This window comes from Salvelinus sp. IW2-2015, linkage group LG30, assembly GCF_002910315.2.
Source record: "Salvelinus sp. IW2-2015 linkage group LG30, ASM291031v2, whole genome shotgun sequence".
In the NCBI taxonomy this organism is placed as follows: Eukaryota; Metazoa; Chordata; class Actinopteri; order Salmoniformes; family Salmonidae; genus Salvelinus; species Salvelinus sp. IW2-2015.
Window position 1 is genome coordinate 4,484,858 of NC_036869.1, and position 19,373 is coordinate 4,504,230.

Here is a 19,373-nt window from a genome sequence, read left to right on the forward strand (position 1 = left end):
ATGTTATGAGGATGTAAAGGGGATGTTATGGGGAGGAGTATGAGGATGTTATGGAAACATTATGGGGAGAGTATTGAAGGATGTTATGGAAACATTATGGGAGTATGAGGATGTAAGGGGGATGTTATGGGGAGAGTATGAGGATGTTATGGAAACATTATGGGGAGAGTATGAGGAATGTTATAAAGGGATGTAAGGGGAGTTATGGGGAGAGTATGAGGATGTTTTGGAAACATTATGGGGAGAGTATGAGGATGTAAGGGGATGTAATGGAAACAATATGGGGATGTTCTGAGGATGTAAGGGCATGTTATGGAAACATTATGGGAGAGTATAGGATGTAAGGGGATGTTATGGAAACGTTATGGAGGAGTATGAGGATGTTATGGAAAACATTATGGGGAGAGTATGAGATGTTATGGAAATTATGGGGAGAGTATGACAATGTTATGAGGATTGTTATGGGGATGTTATGGTGAATGGTGACAATAATAAAAAACTATGCCAGATCACACACTAATTCCATTGACACCTGACCCGCCCAATTCTAGGTGGCTGGACCCCGCTCCACTACTGCAGCCAAAGCAGGCTGTCTGGACATGGTGCGGTTCCTGGTGGAGAGTGGGGGCGTCGGCCAGTGTAGAGTGCCAAGGGGGGACGAACACCACTGCAGTACGCTGCCGGAGATAACCACCAGGGGAGGTTAGCTTCCTGCTACGACGACAAGAGAACAACATACTGAGACTGCTGGAGGACAGGAAGGTTGGTTTCTCTCTCTCTTTCTGGCTGTCGTTCTGCCCTGAGCAAGCAGTTAACCCACTGTCCCTGGGCGCCGAAGACGTGGATGTCGATTTAAGGCAGCCCCCGGCACCTCTGATTCAGAAGGGTTGGGTTAAATGCGGAAGACACATTTCAGTTTGAAGGCATTCAGTTGTACAACTGACTAGTATCTCCCTTTCCCTTTCAATATTCTCCTATATTTTCTACTTTCTTTCTAGTCTAACCACAAGATGTCAGCAAACCGCAATTTTAATAGAACAGCACTGCCAGAACATATTTTTAAATCAAATGTTGCTGTATTGAGTACTAGTTTGTGTTTGACCTGATGGTGTGTGGTGGTGTGTTTTGTCTAGTAGTCTGTGTTTGACCTGATGGTGTGTTTGGTGTGTGTGTTGCCTGTAGTTGTGTTTGACCTGATGGTGTGTTGTTGTCTGTAGTTTGTTTGACCTGATGGTGTGTGTTGTCTGTAGTTTGTGTTTGACCTGATGGTGTGGTTGGTTGTGTTGTCTGTAGTTTTGTGTTTGCCTGATGGTGTGTGTTGTCCTGTAGTTTGGTGTTGACCTGATGGTGTGTTGGTGTGTGTCGTCTGTAGTTTGGTGTTTGACCTGATGGTGTGTTGTCGTCTGTAGTTTGTGTTTTGACCTGATGGTTGTGTGTTGTTGTAGTTTGTGTTTGACCTGATGGTGTGTTGGTGTGTGTTGTCTGTAGTTTGTGTTTGACCTGATGGTGTGTTGTTGTCTGTAGTTTGTGTTTGACCCTGATGGTGTGTTGGTTGGTGTTGTCTGTAGTTTTGTGTTTTTGACCTGATGGTGTGTGTTGTCTGTAGTTGTGGTTTGAACTGATGGTATGTGTTGTCTGTAGTTTGTGTTTGACCTGAATGGTGTGTGTGTTCTGTAGTTTTGTGTTTTGACCTGATGGTGTGTGGTTGTCTGTAGTTTGTGTTTTGACCTGATGGTGTGTGTTGTCTTAGTTTGTGTTTGACCTGATGGTGTGTGTTGTCTGTGTTTGTGTTTGACCTGTGAGTTTTGTTTGCCTGGGTGTGTTTGTCTGTAGTTTTGTGTTTGACCTGATGGTGGTGTGTTTGTCTGTAGTTTGTGTTTGACCTGATGGTGTGTGTTGTCTGTAGTTTGTGTTTGACCCTGATGGTGTGTGTTGTCTGTAAGTTTTGGTGTTTGACCTGATGTGTGGTGTTGTGTTGTGTTTGACCTGATGGTGTGGTGTTGTGTCTGTAGTTTGTGTTTGACCTGATGGTGTGTGTTGTCTGTAGTTTGTGTTTGACCTGATGGTGTGTGGGAAGCTGAACTCCAACACTACTCTGGAGGAGCTAGTTCTTCACTCCGCTGCTCCCTTGGACACGGCCGTGCGTCTGTCCCGAGCCCTGGGCCTGGCCGCCCTCAGGGAGAAGGAGCGCTACGTGGACCTCCAGGCGGCAGCCCACCACTGTGAAAGCCTGGCCTCCGACCTGCTCAGCATGGCCTCGACCGGGGGGAGGGGAGCCGGCGCCGTACTCAGGGCGGTGGACCATAGAGGGGCCAGCGTGCTGGACTGCCTGATCGAGGGGAGGCAGAAGGGAGTGGTGGCCCACCCGGCTGTCCAGAAGTACATGACGGAGGTGTGGTATGGCAGTCTGCAGTGGGACTCCTGGAGGATCCTGCTGCTGTTTTTTGGCCTGCTGCTCTGCCCTCCACTGTGGCTGTTCCTCTCACTGCCTCTCAAACACAGGTACAGAGTAGACTTTCATAGATACAGGTTCATAGCCTTTATTAATGGGAGCCCTTTTGAGGCTAACCCACTGGACACAACGTCATTTCAACGTGGACATTGATAAATGAGATTTCAACCTTTATTTACCAACTCAAAAAGTCAGCCAGAAGTTTGTAGAATTACCGATGTGTTGTCATTATGCTTTCAACCATCTAAAAGCAGAACCAAATTCCAATGGGAAAACAATGTCAGGTTTTTGGTTCATCTAAATGTGTTATCACTGTGCTTTCAACCATTTAAAAGCAAAATGGGAAAACAATGTCAGATATCTTGTATTTATACAACAAATGGATGTGTTATCCCTGTGCTTCATCTAATAGCAGAACCAAATGACCTGGATAGCAGTTGAGATTACATTAAAAGTACATGGTGCAAGTGATCAATGCTGTTTGAGATTCTGCACGGATATTTATGTTGTGGAGATCTCCACAGACCTGAGACCTTTGCATGCTATCTTGAACATGCACGCTTTCTATGATTACATAAGAAAACATTTATAGTTACAGTAGACTGACCTCAAAATGTGGCCATGGATGTGTTACTCATTTTAAGGTTGAATAAATGCTGTTACATTAGTTTGTAGTTTGCCTTAACTTTAGGCTATTTACTGTATTACAAAATAATATTGAATTGTGTTTTGTTTTGTTGTCAACTTAACCAAATATCACCATTTAAAGGATAATGGTTGAATAGTTTCATCTGAGCCGCTGGCTTAATCCTGATTTAGTCTGGCTTTAATTCCAGCTTTTCTACAAATCAATAATTTATATGTTGGATTCAAGTCTCCATCTCAATCAATAATCAAAGTTAAAGAATAGGATTAAATCAAATCAAACTTTATTTAAAGTGCATTTAAAGTTTTATTTGATTTAGTCCTAATCTTTATCTTAGATTTTTGGTTGAGATGGAGACGTGAATCGAACATATCAATTACTAATTAGGTAGACAAACTGTAATTAAAGCCAGACTAAGTCAGTGGCACAGATGGAACTATCCAAGCAGAAGATAAATATCCTTTAAATGTTCATATTTGGTTGCGTTGACAACAAACACAATTCAATACCCGGTTTGCCTACAAATGAATCATTGATATGTTGGATTAACATCTCCAACTCAACCAAACATCTAAATTCAAGAATAGGTCTAAATCTAATATTATCGAAGTTTAAATGTACTTTAAATATAGTTTGATTTGATTTAGTCGTATTCTTTAACTTAGATTTTTGGTTGAGATGGAGACGTGACTAACATATTAAGGATTAACTTGAAGATTACATTTGAAATCAACCAAAGTTTGAAACCCTAGGGCTATATGTATTGTCTATTTTTAGTTAAACCATGGGAATTGAAGTTTGTTGTTGAATTGAATTGAATTGAAACAATAGCTGTTGACTTCCCAAATGCTGTATAGACCTAAATAGTCTCATTGATAATATATGACCTATAAAGTATGGTTACATTTCATATGCTCTGTTAAACCTACCTTTTGGAATAATTTAGATTAGCACATTGGTAGTAGTCAGTGACCAACGTCAACACTAAGCAGGGCCAGGCTTGGTTAAAACCCTGCATGGGAGACCAAATAAATAGCAAGGTTTTTTTTTCTGATAATGTACATTTTTTACAATGATGACATAATCCTGTGGTTGAGATTCCACCCTCAAAATAACATTATTTTTTTCAAATCCAATGTGTTTTTCACTTAGATTCCTTGTCACAATACATTAACAAATTACATTGAAACAACGTTGAGTCAACCAGTTTGTGCCGAGTGGGATGTGTTTACATTCAAACATTGTATCTCAAACTCTACCAGTTACAAAAAGAGAACTAAGACTCGTTATTTTTGACCAATCATGAATCAATTATTCAGCAACTAACTTAAAACATATAAGCTCCTCCGCGGAATCAATGACAGTTTTGTATGATAGTTGATTGCCAGACAATATTATCTTGGGATTTAATATTATTTTAGGATTTAATGTAAAATCTTTCAAAACCACACCAGGTTCAACACCATCCCCATCGTGAAGTTCATGAGCTACCTGGTGTCCCACGTCTTTCTCCTGGCCCTCTTCATCCTCACCATCGCCTACCCCCCGCTGAATCCCATCCACCTGGGTCACCTGCTGCCTGGATGGAGTGAGTGGCTGCTGCTGGCCTGGCTGGGGGGCATGCTGGTGTCTGAGCTCACCCAGCCAGGGGAGCGCCACGGCCTAGCCTGGATCCGAGTGCTTGTCCTGGGCTTCTCCGCCGCTGCCTTGCTCTGCCATCTCCTGGCCCTGGTTCTCCAGCTCTGGCCCCCCTCCCATCTCCACTGCCTTTTCACCCGGAACGTCCTACTAGCCGTGGCCATGACTCTAGGCTTCATCCAGCTGCTGGAGTTCCTGACCTTCCACCACCTGTTCGGCCCCTGGGCCATCATCATCAGGTGAGAGAAGATCAGTGGAGAAAACTATACAAGTAGGCTATTTACTAGGTAGGAGCAGATCAACATGTCAGCAGGACTGATACTGCAACACGTTTTAACTAAACAGGTCTTCCTCTGCTCCTACAGTGCATTTGGAATATATTCAGACACCTTGACTTTTTAAACATTTTGTTACGTTACAGCTTATTCTAAAATGGATTCAATAACGTTTCTCCCTCATCAATCTACAGTCAATACCCCATAATGACAAAGCAAATAAAGGTTTTTAGAAATGTTTGGGTCTGAATACTTTCCGAATGCATTGTACCTCTGTAAATATGTTGTTATTGTTCACTTAAGTATTATTTGCAATAATATTTTTTTATTTTTTTGGCTTCTGTCCTCATCAGTGACCTGATGAAGGATCTGGGAAGGTTTGCCGTCATCCTGGCGCTCTTCCACACCGCCTTCACCATGAGCTTGTGTGCCGTCTACAATGCCACCTTTGTGAAGCCGGAGACAGCAGGCCACACCCCTCGGGAGGTGTCGGTCCTGCTCTTCTTTGCCCTTTTCGGCCTGACGGAGCCTAAAGAAATGCCTACGTTAGTGGGCTCGCCCCCGGCTGCCGGCGTGGTCGCCCAACTGGCGTTTGGCATCTACCTGGTGGTGACGGTGATCGTGCTGATCAACCTGCTCATTGCCATGATGAGTGACACCTACCAGCGCATTCAGGCCCGCTCGGACACTGAGTGGAAGTTTGGCCGGGCCGTGCTCATACGGGACATGAGTAGGAAGTCGGGCACGCCGTCTCCATTCAACCTCTTCACCAACCTCTTCTTCTTCGCCAAGGTGCTTTGCAAACATGGAGGTGAGTTTCATACTAGTGTTCCTACCTTGTTCAGGTAATTCATAGATTCAATATCGGCAGTTTTAACAACTACAAATGATCCCAAGGAGGCAAACCATGAGTGTAATGCTACATCGTGTATTATATATACACTGAGTGTACAAAACATGGACACCTGCTCTTTCCATGACATTGACTGACCAGGTGAATCCAGGTGAAAGCTATGATCCCTTATTGAGTTCTCTTGTTAAATCCACTTCAATGAATAGGAGACAGGTTAAAGAAGGATTTTTAAGCCTTGAGACAATTGAGACAGGAATTATGTGCCATTCAGAGGAAGAATGGGCAAGACAAAAGATTTAAGTACATTTCAACAGGGTATGGTAGTAGGTGCCAGGCACACTGGTTTGTGTCAACAACTAACACTGCTGGATTTTTGATGCTCAACAGTTTCCTGTGTGTATCAAGAATGGTCCATCACCCAAAGGACATCCAGCTAACTTGACACAACTGTGGGAAGCTTTGGAGTAAAAATGTGCCAGCATACCTATGGAACGCTTTCCACACCTTGTAGAGTCCATGCCACGACAAATTGAGTCTGTTCTGAGGGCAAAAGGTGGGGTGCAACTCAATATTAGGAAGGTATTCTTAATGTTTTGTACACTCAGTATGTGTTATGTATAACCCCCCAGGTAAGATCTGCTCTACAGAGGGCCGGGACCTGATGACTGAAGAGGAGGATGCAGAGGGTCTGCCTGGGCCTGACCCCCGCTCTCTGGACATACCAGCTCATACCTCCCTGGGCTGGATGAGGACCAACAAAAGGACACAGATTCTACCTGAGGGTGAGGCTCTGATTGTACTGATCCATTTCAATTCACTGATTTCAATTGATTGAGATTCACAGATTTGATGTATTTCAATTCACTTCAATTAACTGTTCAAAGTAATCATTTGGTAATGCATATGTGATTTGTGTTTCTAATATTATCTGATACTTACATGCATGGCACGTGAAAGAAAATACATGTTTGAGCATCTTACATTCTTGATTCTCATTAATAAAAGTTCCAACAAACATAGTTCCTACATTCTTGTTCCTATCTTTCAAACTCTCTCTATGCCCCCCAGATGGCCAGGCCCAGCCCCTCCCCTCCAGCTCCAGGCTGGCTGGCCAGGTGCGCGTGGAGCAAGTGACAGACTGGGCTGTGGTAGTCCAACGCTACCTGGCGCTGAGAGGACAGGGGGACAGAGCCATGCAGGAGAGGGACCCTGGTACTGGCCCTGCCCAGCACCCTGACTGATCCAGTCCATCCAGAACCAGGACTCAGTATCTCTGACTAACTCACCCACACTTGACTTATTAGGCTGTATCCTGATTCTCCACCTTTCTCCCACAGTATGCTCTTGCACACTTTCTGTCATGGATTTAACAATATTGGAAGCTCCTTCAAATGATTTATCCAATCCAATGCTTTTAAAATCCATGTCAGAAAGTCTAAGTGCACACTGTGGGAGAATGGTGGAGAATTGGGATGCAGCCTAAGAGCTTTACCCAGCAGTATCCTTAGGACCTTAGCCAAGCCTTGTCGGGACCCAGCATCTTTAGGAGCCTGCACACAGCTTAGCCCGACTCCCAGGACCCCAGCCTTGACATTAACATGAGCCTTGAATACTTACTGGACAGTATGACTCCAGCCCTGCCTTACCAATGGCCCAATTCTGCCATGGCCTACTACATCACAGCAACAACCTGTGAAACAGAACTACTAGCACCAAACACACTGCCTTTATTATCAGCTGTCCGTGTATACATTACTCTCACTCACAATTGACCTGATTGTCCACAATGGTAAATAACTTGTGATCCAGTGCCCAGGGCCCAGTTTTTCAAAAGCTATCTGATTAAATGCAAAGAAATAGAATAAAAAGAAAGGGCATATAATTTAGTTAAATGGGGTCGCCTGTTCTATTCGTTCCATTTCTATGCATTTAATCCTCTCCGATTGCGGAAATCCGATCAGATAACTTTTGAAAAACTTGTCCCAGGCTATGGTTTATAGCGTGTAGCTTCTGATATTGTCCAGTAGAGGTCAGTATTAGACAACTTTCTGTCAGGGTTGTTTGATGAGCCGTGTGAGAGATGTATGAGCCTGTAAAAACATGCGAGAGAGAAGAGTTGATTTATTAGGGAAAGAGGATACCTAGTCAGTTGCACAACAGAATGCATTCAATCAAAATGTGTCTAACACATTTAACCCAACCCCTCTGAATCAGAGAGGTGCAGGGGGCTGTCTTAATCCAGTTCAATGGCACCGGGGAGCAGTTGTTGGGGGTTAATGCCTTGCTCAAGGGCAGGACAGCAGATTTTTCCACCTTGCCGCTCAGGAATTCAAACAAGCCACCTTTCGGTTACTGGCCCAACACGCTTAACTGCTAGGCTACCTGCCGCACCACTATTATAGTGTAGTATTGTACTATCATCATTACTTTCATGCGACAGTGCCTTGATTATGCGTGACGTAGCATTTCATTATAATAACACTTTTCTAGGGACAGTATTGAGAAAAAATGTGTTCTTTGACAAATGAACCTGGTGTTACTGAAACTCCTGTTATTTTTTTAACTCAATGGCAGTAGATAAGTGTCTGTCAGCTCTGCCAAACAGGACACCTACCTGGAGACTACATGTCCACATAAACCTCCTATTTTACAATATACATTATATCATGCTTCCTTCTACAGTTAAATATGTTTTTATAACATTTTTATGAATAGTGTTTATTGTAGTGACGTGTTTAGAGAAAAGTATAATTGTATTATCATGATATAACATGAGTTACTCAGTAATTCCATTACTTAATGAAAATGGTCAAACCTGTGAAATAGAGCAATAGGAGGTCAAACTGGTCTGCTTTCTCTGCCACATCATTTACTTTATTATGGGTCACTCCTTCTCCCCCCCTCTCTCTTTCTCTCTCTCCCCTCCCTTCCCTCTTCTATCTTGACATTATGGCTAGGAGCTAGGAAACAGGCCTGTAAACGTAGTACCTTCCACTCTCTTTATCATTGAACTAAACTAAACGCTGCAGCCAACTGTGCTTCTTCCATTAATTACGCCAGAGATACGGGGGGAAACCCTTCGCTCTTCTCATTCTATAAGATTAACCTCGAGGATGTTGTTTTTACCTGGTCAGACCAGGATGAGTACAGTGTGCCCGGGGAGTGAGATTGATGTGTTTGAAGCATATAACATATAAGAATTCACAATGAATAGGACTCAGCTTAACGTAACTCTAAACAGAGAATGAAAATAGGAGGTAAATAACTCAGGGTGCATTTTAAATGGCACCCTATTCCCCATATTTATTCACTGCTTTTGACCAGAGCCCATGAGGTCATAGGGCTCTGGTCAAAAGTAGTGTGCTATATAGGGAATAGGGTGCCATTTGGGATTCAAGCCCAAGTTTCTCATCTTTCTCACCTCTTTGAGTGCCTTGCAGTAATCACTGACTCTAAAATGTCCAGACTTGTTGAGCCAACTTCTATGGTTCATAGAAACCTTTAAAAACATATGTAACCCCTCATTCTATTGTATTGTTGATATGTTTTATACAACCTAAACTTCAATAAAGTTTTAAGTCTGTAATGTAAGGTATATTCACACATGCACACACAAGCACACACACTCATGTGCACGCACACACGCAAACACACACACACACTAACACAATCTGTTATTTGTGAAAGATTAAAAGATGAGTGTTTTGTCTTGTCTATAGTTTGAGTGTTTTGTTTTGTCTTGTCTATAGTTTGATGTTTGTTTTGTCTTGTCTATAGTTTGATGTGTGTCTTGTCTTGTCTATAGTTTCATGTGTGTCTTGTCTTGTCTATAGTTTGATGTGTGTCTTGTCTATAGTTTGATGTGTGTCTTGTCTATAGTTTGATGTATGTTTTTGTCTTGTTTTAATTTAATTTGTGTCTTGTCAATAGTTTGATGTGTGTTTTGTCTTGTCATAAGTTTGATGTGTGTTTTGTCTTGTCTATAGTTTGATGTGTGTTTTGTCTCGTCTATAGTTTGATGTGTGTTTTTGGCTTGTCTATAGATTCATGTGTGTTTTTCCTTGTCTATAGTTTGATTTGTATGTTGTCATTCTTTATAGTTTGATGTGTGTTTTGTCTTGTCTATCGTTTGATTTGTGTTTTGTCTTGTCTTGCCTATCGTTGGATGTGTTTTTGTCTTGTCTTGCCTATAGTTTTAATGTGTGTTTTGTCTTGTCTATAATTAGATGTGTGTCTTGTCTCGTGAATTGTTTGATGTGTGTTTTGTCTTGTCTATAGTTTGATGTGTGTTTTGTCTTGTCTATAGTTTGATTTATGTCTTGTCTATAGTTAGATGTGTGTCTTGTCCTGTCTATCGTTTTATGTGTGTTTTGTCTTATCTATAGTTTGATTTGTATTTTATATTGTCTATAGTTTGTGTATTTTGTCTTGTCTATAGTTAGATGTGTGTCTTGTCCTGTCTATCGTTTTATGTGTGTTTTGTCTTATCTATAGTTTGATTTGTATTTTATATTGTCTATAGTTTGTGTATTTTGTCTTGTCTATAGTTTTATGTGTGTCTTGTCTATAGTTTGATGTTTCTTGTCCTGTCTATAGTTTGATGTGTGTTTTCCTCGTCTATAGTTTTGATGTGTGTTTTGTCTTGTCTATAATGAGATGTGTGTCTTGTCCTCTCTATAGTTTGATTTCTATTTTATATGTTTATAGTTTGATTTCTATTTTGTCTTGTCTACAGTTTGATGTGTGTTTTGTCTTATCTATAGTTTGATTTGTATTTTATATTGTCTATAGTTTGTGTATTTTGTCTTGTCTACAGTTTGATTGTGGTTTTGTCTTATCTATAGTTTGATTTCTATTTTGTCTTGTCTACAGTTTGATGTGTGTTTTGTCTTATCTATAGTTTGATGTGTGTCTTGTCTATAGTTTGATGTGTGTCTTGTCTGTAGTTTGATGTGTGTCTTGTCTATAGTTTGATGTGTGTGTTTTGTCTTGTCTATAGTTTGATGTGTGTTTTGTCTCGTCTATAGTTTGATGTGTGTTTTTGGCTTGTCTATAGATTCATGTGTGTTTTTCCTTGTCTATAGTTTGATTTGTATGTTGTCATTCTTTATAGTTTGATGTGTGTTTTGTCTTGTCTATCGTTTGATTTGTGTTTTGTCTTGTCTTGCCTATCGTTGGATGTGTTTTTGTCTTGTCTTGCCTATAGTTTTAATGTGTGTTTTGTCTTGTCTATAATTAGATGTGTGTCTTGTCTCGTGAATTGTTTGATGTGTGTTTTGTCTTGTCTATAGTTTGATATGTGTTTTGTCTTTGTCTATAGTTTGATTTATGTCTTGTCTATAGTTAGATGTGTGTCTTGTCCTGTCTATCGTTTTATGTGTGTTTTTGTCTATCTATAGTTTGATTTGTATTTTATATTGTCTATAGTTTGTGTATTTTGTCTGTGCTATAGTTAGATGTGTGTCTTGTCCTGTCTATCGTTTTATGTGTGTTTTGTCTTATCAATAGTTTGATTTGTATTTTATATTGTCTATAGTTGTTGTATTTTGTCTTGTCTATAGTTTTATGTGTGTCTTGTCTATAGTTTGATGTTTCTTGTCCTGTCTATAGTTTGATGTGTGTTTTTCCTCGTCTATAGTTTTGATGTGTGTTTTGTCTTGTCTATAATGAGATGTGTGTCTTGTCCTCTCTATAGTTTGATTTCTATTTTATATTGTTTATAGTTTGATTTCTATTTTGTCTTGTCTACAGTTTGATGTGTGTTTTGTCTTATCTATAGTTTGATTTGTATTTTATATTGTCTATAGTTTGTGTATTTTGTCTTGTCTACAGTTTGATGTGTGTTTTGTCTTATCTATAGTTTGATTTCTATTTTGTCTTGTCTACAGTTTGATGTGTGTTTGTCTTATCTATAGTTTGATTTCTATTTTATATTGTCTATAGTTTGATGTGTGTCTTGTCTTGTCTATAATTTGATGTGTGTCTTGTCTATCGTTTGATGTGTGTTTGCCTTGTCTATAGTTTTGATGTGTGTCTTGTCTATAGTTAGATGAGTGTCTTGTCTATAGTTTGATGTGTGTCTTGTCTATAGTTTGATGTGTGTCTTGTCTATAGTTGATGTGTGTCTTGTCTATCGTTTGATGTGTGTCTTGTCTTGTCTTAGTTTGATGTGTGTTTTTCTTTTTCTATAGCTTTGATGTGTGTTTGTCTTGTCTATTGTTTTGATATGTTTTTCCTGTCTATAGTTTGATGTGTGTTTTGTCTTGTCTATAGTTTTGATGTGTTTTTTCTGTCTATAGTTTGATGTGTTTTGTCTTGTCTATAGTTTGATGTGTGTTTTGACTTGTCTATAGTTTGTGTGTTTTGTCTTGTCTATCATTGGATGTGTTTTTGTTTTGTCTTGTATATAGTTTGATGTTTGTTTTGTCTTATCTATAGTTTGATTTGTATTTTGTCTTCTCTACAGTTTGATGTGTGTTTTGTCTTGTCTGTAGTTTGATGTATGTTTTGTCTTGTCTATAATTTAATTTGTGTCTTGTCTATAGTTTGTTGTGTGTTTTGTCTGTCTATAGTTTTGATGTGTGTTTTGTCTTGTCTATAGTTTGATGTGTGTTTTGTCTCGTCTATAGTTTGATGTGTGTTTTGGCTTGTCTATAGATTCATGTGTGTTTTCCTTGTCTATAGTTTGATTTGTATGTTGTCATTCTTTATAGTTTGATGTGTGTTTGTCTTGTCTATCGTTTGATTTGTGTTTTGTCTTGTCTTGCCTATCGTTGGATGTGTTTCTGTCTTGTCTTGCCTATAGTTTTAATGTGTGTTTTTGCTTGTCTATAATTAGATGTGTGTCTTGTCTTGTCAATAGTTTGATGTGTGTTTTGTCTGTGTTTATCGTTTGTTGTGTGTTTTGTCTCGTGAATTGTTTGATGTGTGTTTTGTCTTGTCTATAGTTTGATGTGTGTTTTGTCTTGTCTATAATGAGATGTGTGTCTTGTCCTCTCTATAGTTTGATTTCTATTTTATATTGTTTATAGTTTGATTTCTATTTTGTCTTGTCTACAGTTTGATGTGTGTTTTGTCTTATCTATAGTTTGATTTGTATTTTATATTGTCTATAGTTTGTGTATTTTGTCTTGTCTACAGTTTGATGTGTGTTTTGTCTTATCTATAGTTTGATTTCTATTTTGTCTTGTCTACAGTTTGATGTGTGTTTTGTCTTATCTATGTTTGATTTCTATTTTATATTGTCTATAGTTTGATTGTGGTCTTGTCTTGTTATAATTTGATGTGTGTCTTGTCTATCGTTTGATGTGTGTTTGCCTTGTCTATAGTTTTGATGTGTGTCTTGTCTATAGTTAGATGAGTGTCTTGTCTATAGTTTGATGTGTGTCTTGTCTATAGTTTGATGTGTGTCTTGTCTATAGTTTTGATGTGTGTCTTGTCTATCGTTTGATGGTTGTCTTGTCTTGTCTATAGTTTGATGTGTGTTTTTTTTTCTATAGCTTTGATGTGTGTTTTGTCTTGTCTATTGTTTTGATATGTTTTTCCTGTCTATAGTTTGATGTGTGTTTTGTCTTGTCTATAGTTTTGATGTGTTTTTTCTGTCTATAGTTTGATGTGTTTTGTCTTGTCTATAGTTTGATGTGTGTTTTGACTTGTCTATAGTTTGTGTGTTTGTCTTGTCTATCATTGGATGTGTTTTTGTTTTGTCTTGTATATAGTTTGATGTTTGTTTTGTCTTATCTTAGTTTGATTTGTATTTTGTCTTCTCTACAGTTTGATGTGTTTTTTGTCTTGTCTGTAGTTTGATGTATGTTTTGTCTTGTCTATAATTTAATTTGTGTCTTGTCTATAGTTTGATGTGTGTTTTGTCTTGTCTATAGTTTGATGTGTGTTTTTGTCTTGTCTATAGTTTGATGTGTGTTTTGTCTCGTCTATAGTTTGATGTGTGTTTTTGCTTGTCTATAGATTCATGTGTGTTTTCCTTGTCTATAGTTTGATTTGTATGTTGTCATTCTTTATAGTTTGATGTGTGTTTGTCTTGTCTATCGTTTGATTTGTGTTTTGTCTTGTCTTGCCTATCGTTGGATGTGTTTCTGTCTTGTCTTGCCTATAGTTTTAATGTGTGTTTTGTCTTGTCTATAATTAGATGTGTGTCTGTCTTGTCAATAGTTTGATGTGTGTTTTGTCTTGTTTATCGTTTGTTGTGTGTTTTGTCTCGTGAATTGTTTGATGTGTGTTTTGTCTTGTCTATAGTTTGATGTGTGTTTTGTCTTGTCTATAATGAGATGTGTGTCTTGTCCTCTCTATAGTTTGATTTCTATTGATATTGTTTATAGTTTGATTTCTATTTTGTCTTGTCTACAGTTTGATGTGTGTTTTGTCTTATCTTAGTTTGATTTCTATTTTATATTGTCTATAGTTTGATGTGTGTCTTGTTTTGTCTATAGTTTGATGTGTGTTTTGTCTTATCTATAGTTTGATTTCTATTTTATATTGTCTATAGTTTGATGTGTGTTTTGTCTTGTCTATAGTTTTGACGTGTGTTTTGTCTTGTCTATCATTTGATTTGTGTTTTGTCTTGTCTTGTCTATCGTTGGATGTGTTTTTGTCTTGTCTATAGTTTGATGTTTGTTTTGTCTTGCCTATAGTTTTAATGTGTGTTTTGTCTTGTCTATAATTAGATGTGTGTCTTGTCCTGTCTATAGTTTGATGTCTGTTTTGTCTTGTCTTTAGTTTGATTTGTATGTTGTCCTTGTCTATAGTTTGATGTGTGTTTTGTCTTGTCTATATTTTGATGTGTGTTTTGTGTTTCTTTCTCGTCTGTAGTTTGTTGTGTGTTTTGTCTTGTCTATAGTTAGATGTGTGTCTTGTCCTGTCTATTGTTTTATGTGTGTTTTGTCTTATCTATAGTTTGATTTGTATTTTGTCCTGTCTATATTTTGATTTGTATTTTGTCTTGTCTACAGTTTGATGTGTGTTTTGTCTTATCTATAGTTTGCTTTCTATTTTATATTGTCTATAGTTAGATGTGTATTTTGTCTTGTCTATAGTCTGATGCTTGTCTTGTCTATAGTTTGATGTGTGTCTTGTCTTGTCTATAGTTTTGATGTGTTGTCACGTTCCTGACCTGTTTTCTGTTGTTTTTGTATGTGTTATAGTCGGTCAGGGCGTGAGTGTGGGTGGGCATTCTATGTTATGTGTTTCTAGTTGGTTAATGGGTGACCTGATATGGTTCTCAATTAGAGGCAGTGGGTTCATCTCCTCTGATTGAGAACCATATTAAGGTAGGTGGTTTCACATTGTTTGTGTGGGTGGTTGTCTCCTGTGTCTGTGTATGTCGCACCACACGGGACTGTTTCGTTTGTCGTTCGTATATGTAGTCTGTTCCTGTTCGTGTGTTCTTCGTGTCATGTAAGTTCGTTTATTCAGGTCTGTTGACTGCGTTTGTTATTGTAAATTCTCAAGTGTTGTTTCGTGTTCGTCTATCATTTAAATAAATTCATTATGTCAAATTACTACGCGCAAATTGGTCCTCCGATCCTTCTCGCCTCTCCTCCTCCGAGGAGGAGGAATATGACGACTATCGTGACAGAACCACCCACCAACCAAGGATCAAGCAGCGAGGGAAAACGCAGCAACAACGATCGCAGGATTTCTGGACTTGGGAGGAAATAATGGACGGAAAAGGACCCTGGGCTAAGGTTGGAGAGAATCGCCGCTCTCGGGAGGAGAAGGAGGCAGCCACAGCCCAGCAGCGGTGGTATGAGGAGGCAGCACAGTAAGAGAGGCTGGAAGCCCGCGAGTACAACCCAAAATTCATGGGGGGGATAAAGGGTAGTGTGGCGAAGTCAGGTAGAGACCTGCGCCTACTCCCTGTACTTACCGTGGAGAGCGAGAGTACGGGCAGACACCGTGTTACGCAGTAGAGCACATGGTGTCTCCTGTATGCGTGCATAGCCCGGTTCGGTACATTCCAGCTCCACGTATCGGCAGGGCTAGATTGAGCATTGACCAGGTGCTATGAAGCCGGCTCAACGCGTCTGGTCTCCAGTGCGTCTCCTCGGGGCGGCTTACATGGCACCAGCCTTACGCATGGTGTCCCCGGTTCGCTACATAGCCCGGTGCGGGTTATTCCACCTCCCCGCACTGGTCGGGCGAAGGGGAGCATACAACAGGTAAGGTTAGGCAGGCTCAGTGCTCAAGGGAGCCAGTACGCCTGCACAGTCCGGTATTCCGGTGCCACCTCCCCGCTCCAGCCCAGTGCTACACCACGCACCAGGCTTCCTGTGCGTCTCCAGAGCCCTGTTCCTCCTCCACGCACTCTCCCTGTGTGTGTCTCCAGCCCAGTGCCTCCAGTTCCGGCACCACGCATCAAGCCTCCTGTGCATCTCCAGAGCCCTGTACGCACTGTTCCTTCTCCCCGTATCGCCCTGATGTGCTGCCCTCAGCGCCGGTACCACCAGTGCCGTACCACGCACCAGGCCTACAGTGCGTCTCAGCCGCCAGAGTCTGCCGTCTGCCCAGCGGCGCCTGAACTGCCCGTCTGCCCAGCGGCCCTGAACTGCCTTGCCAGCGGGCCTGAAATGCCCGCCTGCCCACGGCGCCTGAACTGCCCGTCTGCCAGCGCGCCTGAACTGCCCGTCTGCCCAGCGGCGCCTGAACTGCCGTCTGCCCAGCGGCGCGCTGAACTGCCCGTCTTGCCCAACGCCGTCTGAACTACCCGTCTGCCAACGGCGCCTGAACTGCCCGTCTGCCAACGCCGTCTGAACTGTCCGTCTGCCAAGGCGCCGCATGAACTGCCCGTCTGTACTGAGCCTTTCAAAGCCGCCCGTCTGTACTGAGCCTTCAAAGCCGCCCGTCTGTACTGAGCCTGCAAGCCGCCCGCTGCCAGGAGCCGCTAGAGCTACTGCCAGACGGAGCCGCTAGAGCCTTCCGCCAGACAGAGCCGCTAGAGCCTTCCGCCAGCCAGAATCAGCCAGAGCCGTCCGCCAGCAGGATCAGCCAGACCCCGCAGCCAGGATCACCAGAGCCGTCGCCAGCCAGGATCAGCCAGAGCCGTCAGCCAGCCAGGATCAGCCAGAGCCGTCAGCCAGCCATGACCAGCCAGAGCCGTCAGCCAGCCATGACCAGCCAGAGCCGTCAGCCAGCCATGACCAGCCAGACCGTCAGCCAGCCATGACAGCAGAGCCGTCAGCCAGCCATGCAGCCAGAGCGTCAGCCAGCCATGACCAGCCAGAGCCGTCAGCCAGCCATGACCAGCCAGAGCCGTCAGCCAGCCATGACCAGCCAGAGCCGTCAGCCAGCCATGACCAGCCAGAGCGTCAGCACCATGACCAGCCAGCCGATGCCAGCCAGCCGCAGCAGCCATGACCAGCCAGAGCCGTCAGCCAGTCCGAGCTGCCGTCCCTCAGTCCGGAGCTGCCGTCCCTCATCCCGGAGCTGCCCCTTGTCCCCGTGCTGCCCCTTGTCCCGGTGCTGCCCTTGTTCCCGGTGCTGCCCTCAGTCCGGAGCGCCGTCCTTCAGTCCGGAGCTGCCACTTATCCCGGTTCGGCCCCTTATCTCGGTGTTGCCCCTTAATTTAGGTGGGTTGAATAGGAGGTGGTCACTCGCGAGGGGGATACGGAAGCTGGGATTGACTATGTGGTGTGGGACCTCGCCCAGAGCCTGAGCCACCACCGTGGTCAGATGCCCACCCAGACCCTCCCCTAGACTTTTTGTGGTGCGTCCGGAGTACGCACCTTGAGGGGGGGTTATGTCACGTCCTGACCGTTTTCTGTTGTTTTTGTATGTGTTAGTCGGTCAGGGCGTGAGTGTGGGTGGGCATTCTATGTTATGTGTTTCTATTGTTGGTTAATGGGTGACCTGATATGGTTCTCAATTAGAGGCAGGTGGTTTCATCTCCTCTGATTGAGAACCATATTAAGGTAGGTGGTTTCACATTGTTTGTGTGTGGGTGGTTGTCTCCTGTGTCTGTGTATGTCGCACCACACGGGACTGTTTCGTTTGTCGTTCGTATATGTAGTCTGTTCCTGTTCGTGCGTTCTTGTGTCATGTAAGTTCGTTTGTTCAGGTCTGACTGCGTTTTATTTTGAATTGCGTGTTGTTTCGTGTTCGTCTATCATTTAAATAAATTCATTATGTCAAATTACTACGCTGCAAATTGGTCCTCCGATCCTTCTCGCCTCTCCTCGTCCAAGGAGGAGGAATATGACGACTATCGTGACATGTGTGTCTTGTCTATAGTTTGATGTGAATTTTGTCTTGTCTATAGTTTTGATGTGTGTTTTGCCTTGTCTATAATGAGATGTGTCTTGTCCTGTCTATATTTTGATTTGTATTTTGTCTTGACTACAGTTTGATGTGTGTTTTGTCTTATCTATAGTTTGATTTCTATTTTATATGGTCTATAGTTTGATGTGGGTTTTGTCTTGTCTATCGTTGGATGTGTTTTTGTTTAGTCTATTGTTTGATATTTGTCTTGTCTATAGTTTTATGTGTCCTGTCTTGTCTATAGTTTGATTTGTATGTTTTCTTGTCTATAGTTTGATGTGTGTTTTTTGTCTTGTCTATAGTTTAATGTGTGTTCTGCCTTGTCTATAGTTTGATTTGTGTCTTGTCTATAGTTTTGATGTGTGTCTTGTCCTGTCTATAATTTTGATGTTTTTCTTGTCTGTCGTTTGCTTTGTGTCTTGTCTATAGTTTGATTTGTGTCTTGTCTATAGTTTGATTTGTGTCTTGTCTATGGTTTGATTTGTGTCTTGTCTATAGTTTATATGTGTGTCTTGTACTGTCTATAGTTTGATGCGTGTTTTTTCTTGTCTATCGGTTTATGTGTGTTTAGTCTTGTCTATAGTTGTTATGTGTGTTTTGTCTTGTCTATAATTAGATGTGTGTCCTGTCTATAGTTTGATGTGTGTCTTGTCTGTCTTTGGATGTGTGTTTTGTCTCATATATAGTTTGATGTTTGTATTGTCTTGTCTACAGTTTGTTTTATCTTGACTATAGTTTGATATTTGTGTGGTCTTGTCTATAGTTTCATGTGTGTTTTTCCTTGTCTATGGTTTTGATGTGTTTTTTGTCTTGTGTATAATTAGATGTGTGTCTTGTCCTGTCTATACTTTGTGTGTTTTGTCTTGTCTATAGTTTGATGTGTGTCTTGTCTATAGTTTTGATGTGTGTTTTGTATTGTGTATAATTACATGTGTGTCTTGTCCTGTCTATCGTTTGATGTGTTTTTGTTTCGTCTTATCTATAGTTTGATGTGTGTTTTGTCTTGTCTATATTTTGATGTGTGTCTTGTCTATAGTTTGATGTGTGTCTTGTCGTGTCTATAATTTGATCTGTTTTGATTTGTCTATAGTTTGATGTATGTTTTGTCTTGTATATAGTTTGTGTGTTTTCTCTTGTCTATAGTTTGATGTTTGTTTTGTCATCTATAGATTGATGTGTGTTTTGTCAGGTCCGTAGTTTGATGCGTGTCTTGTCTTGTAGGGTTGTGGGGACTGTATT

At 41.3% G+C, this 19,373-nt stretch overlaps 1 protein-coding gene and 1 long non-coding RNA gene across 2 annotated transcripts in view; one reads left to right on the forward strand and one right to left on the reverse strand.

Moving 5' to 3' along the window:
• trpn1 (transient receptor potential cation channel, subfamily N, member 1) overlaps window positions 1–9,450 on the forward strand; it is a 45,955-nt gene extending 36,505 nt beyond the window's left edge. The window contains 9 exon segments of the mRNA XM_023974698.2: window positions 547–574; window positions 576–639; window positions 642–698; window positions 701–762; window positions 2,048–2,502; window positions 4,553–4,975; window positions 5,365–5,822; window positions 6,494–6,646; window positions 6,933–9,450. Coding sequence (XP_023830466.1) covers window positions 547–574; window positions 576–639; window positions 642–698; window positions 701–762; window positions 2,048–2,502; window positions 4,553–4,975; window positions 5,365–5,822; window positions 6,494–6,646; window positions 6,933–7,105 — 1,873 coding nt within the window. The 3' untranslated portion in view covers window positions 7,106–9,450.
• Window positions 1,420–1,934, reverse strand: LOC139023318 (uncharacterized). Its single transcript, XR_011474453.1, has 3 exons — window positions 1,884–1,934; window positions 1,584–1,653; window positions 1,420–1,500 (listed from the first exon to the last, which is right to left on the reverse strand). It is a non-coding gene; the product is annotated as an uncharacterized lncRNA (long non-coding RNA).
• Window positions 9,451–19,373: the final 9,923 nt, after the last annotated feature.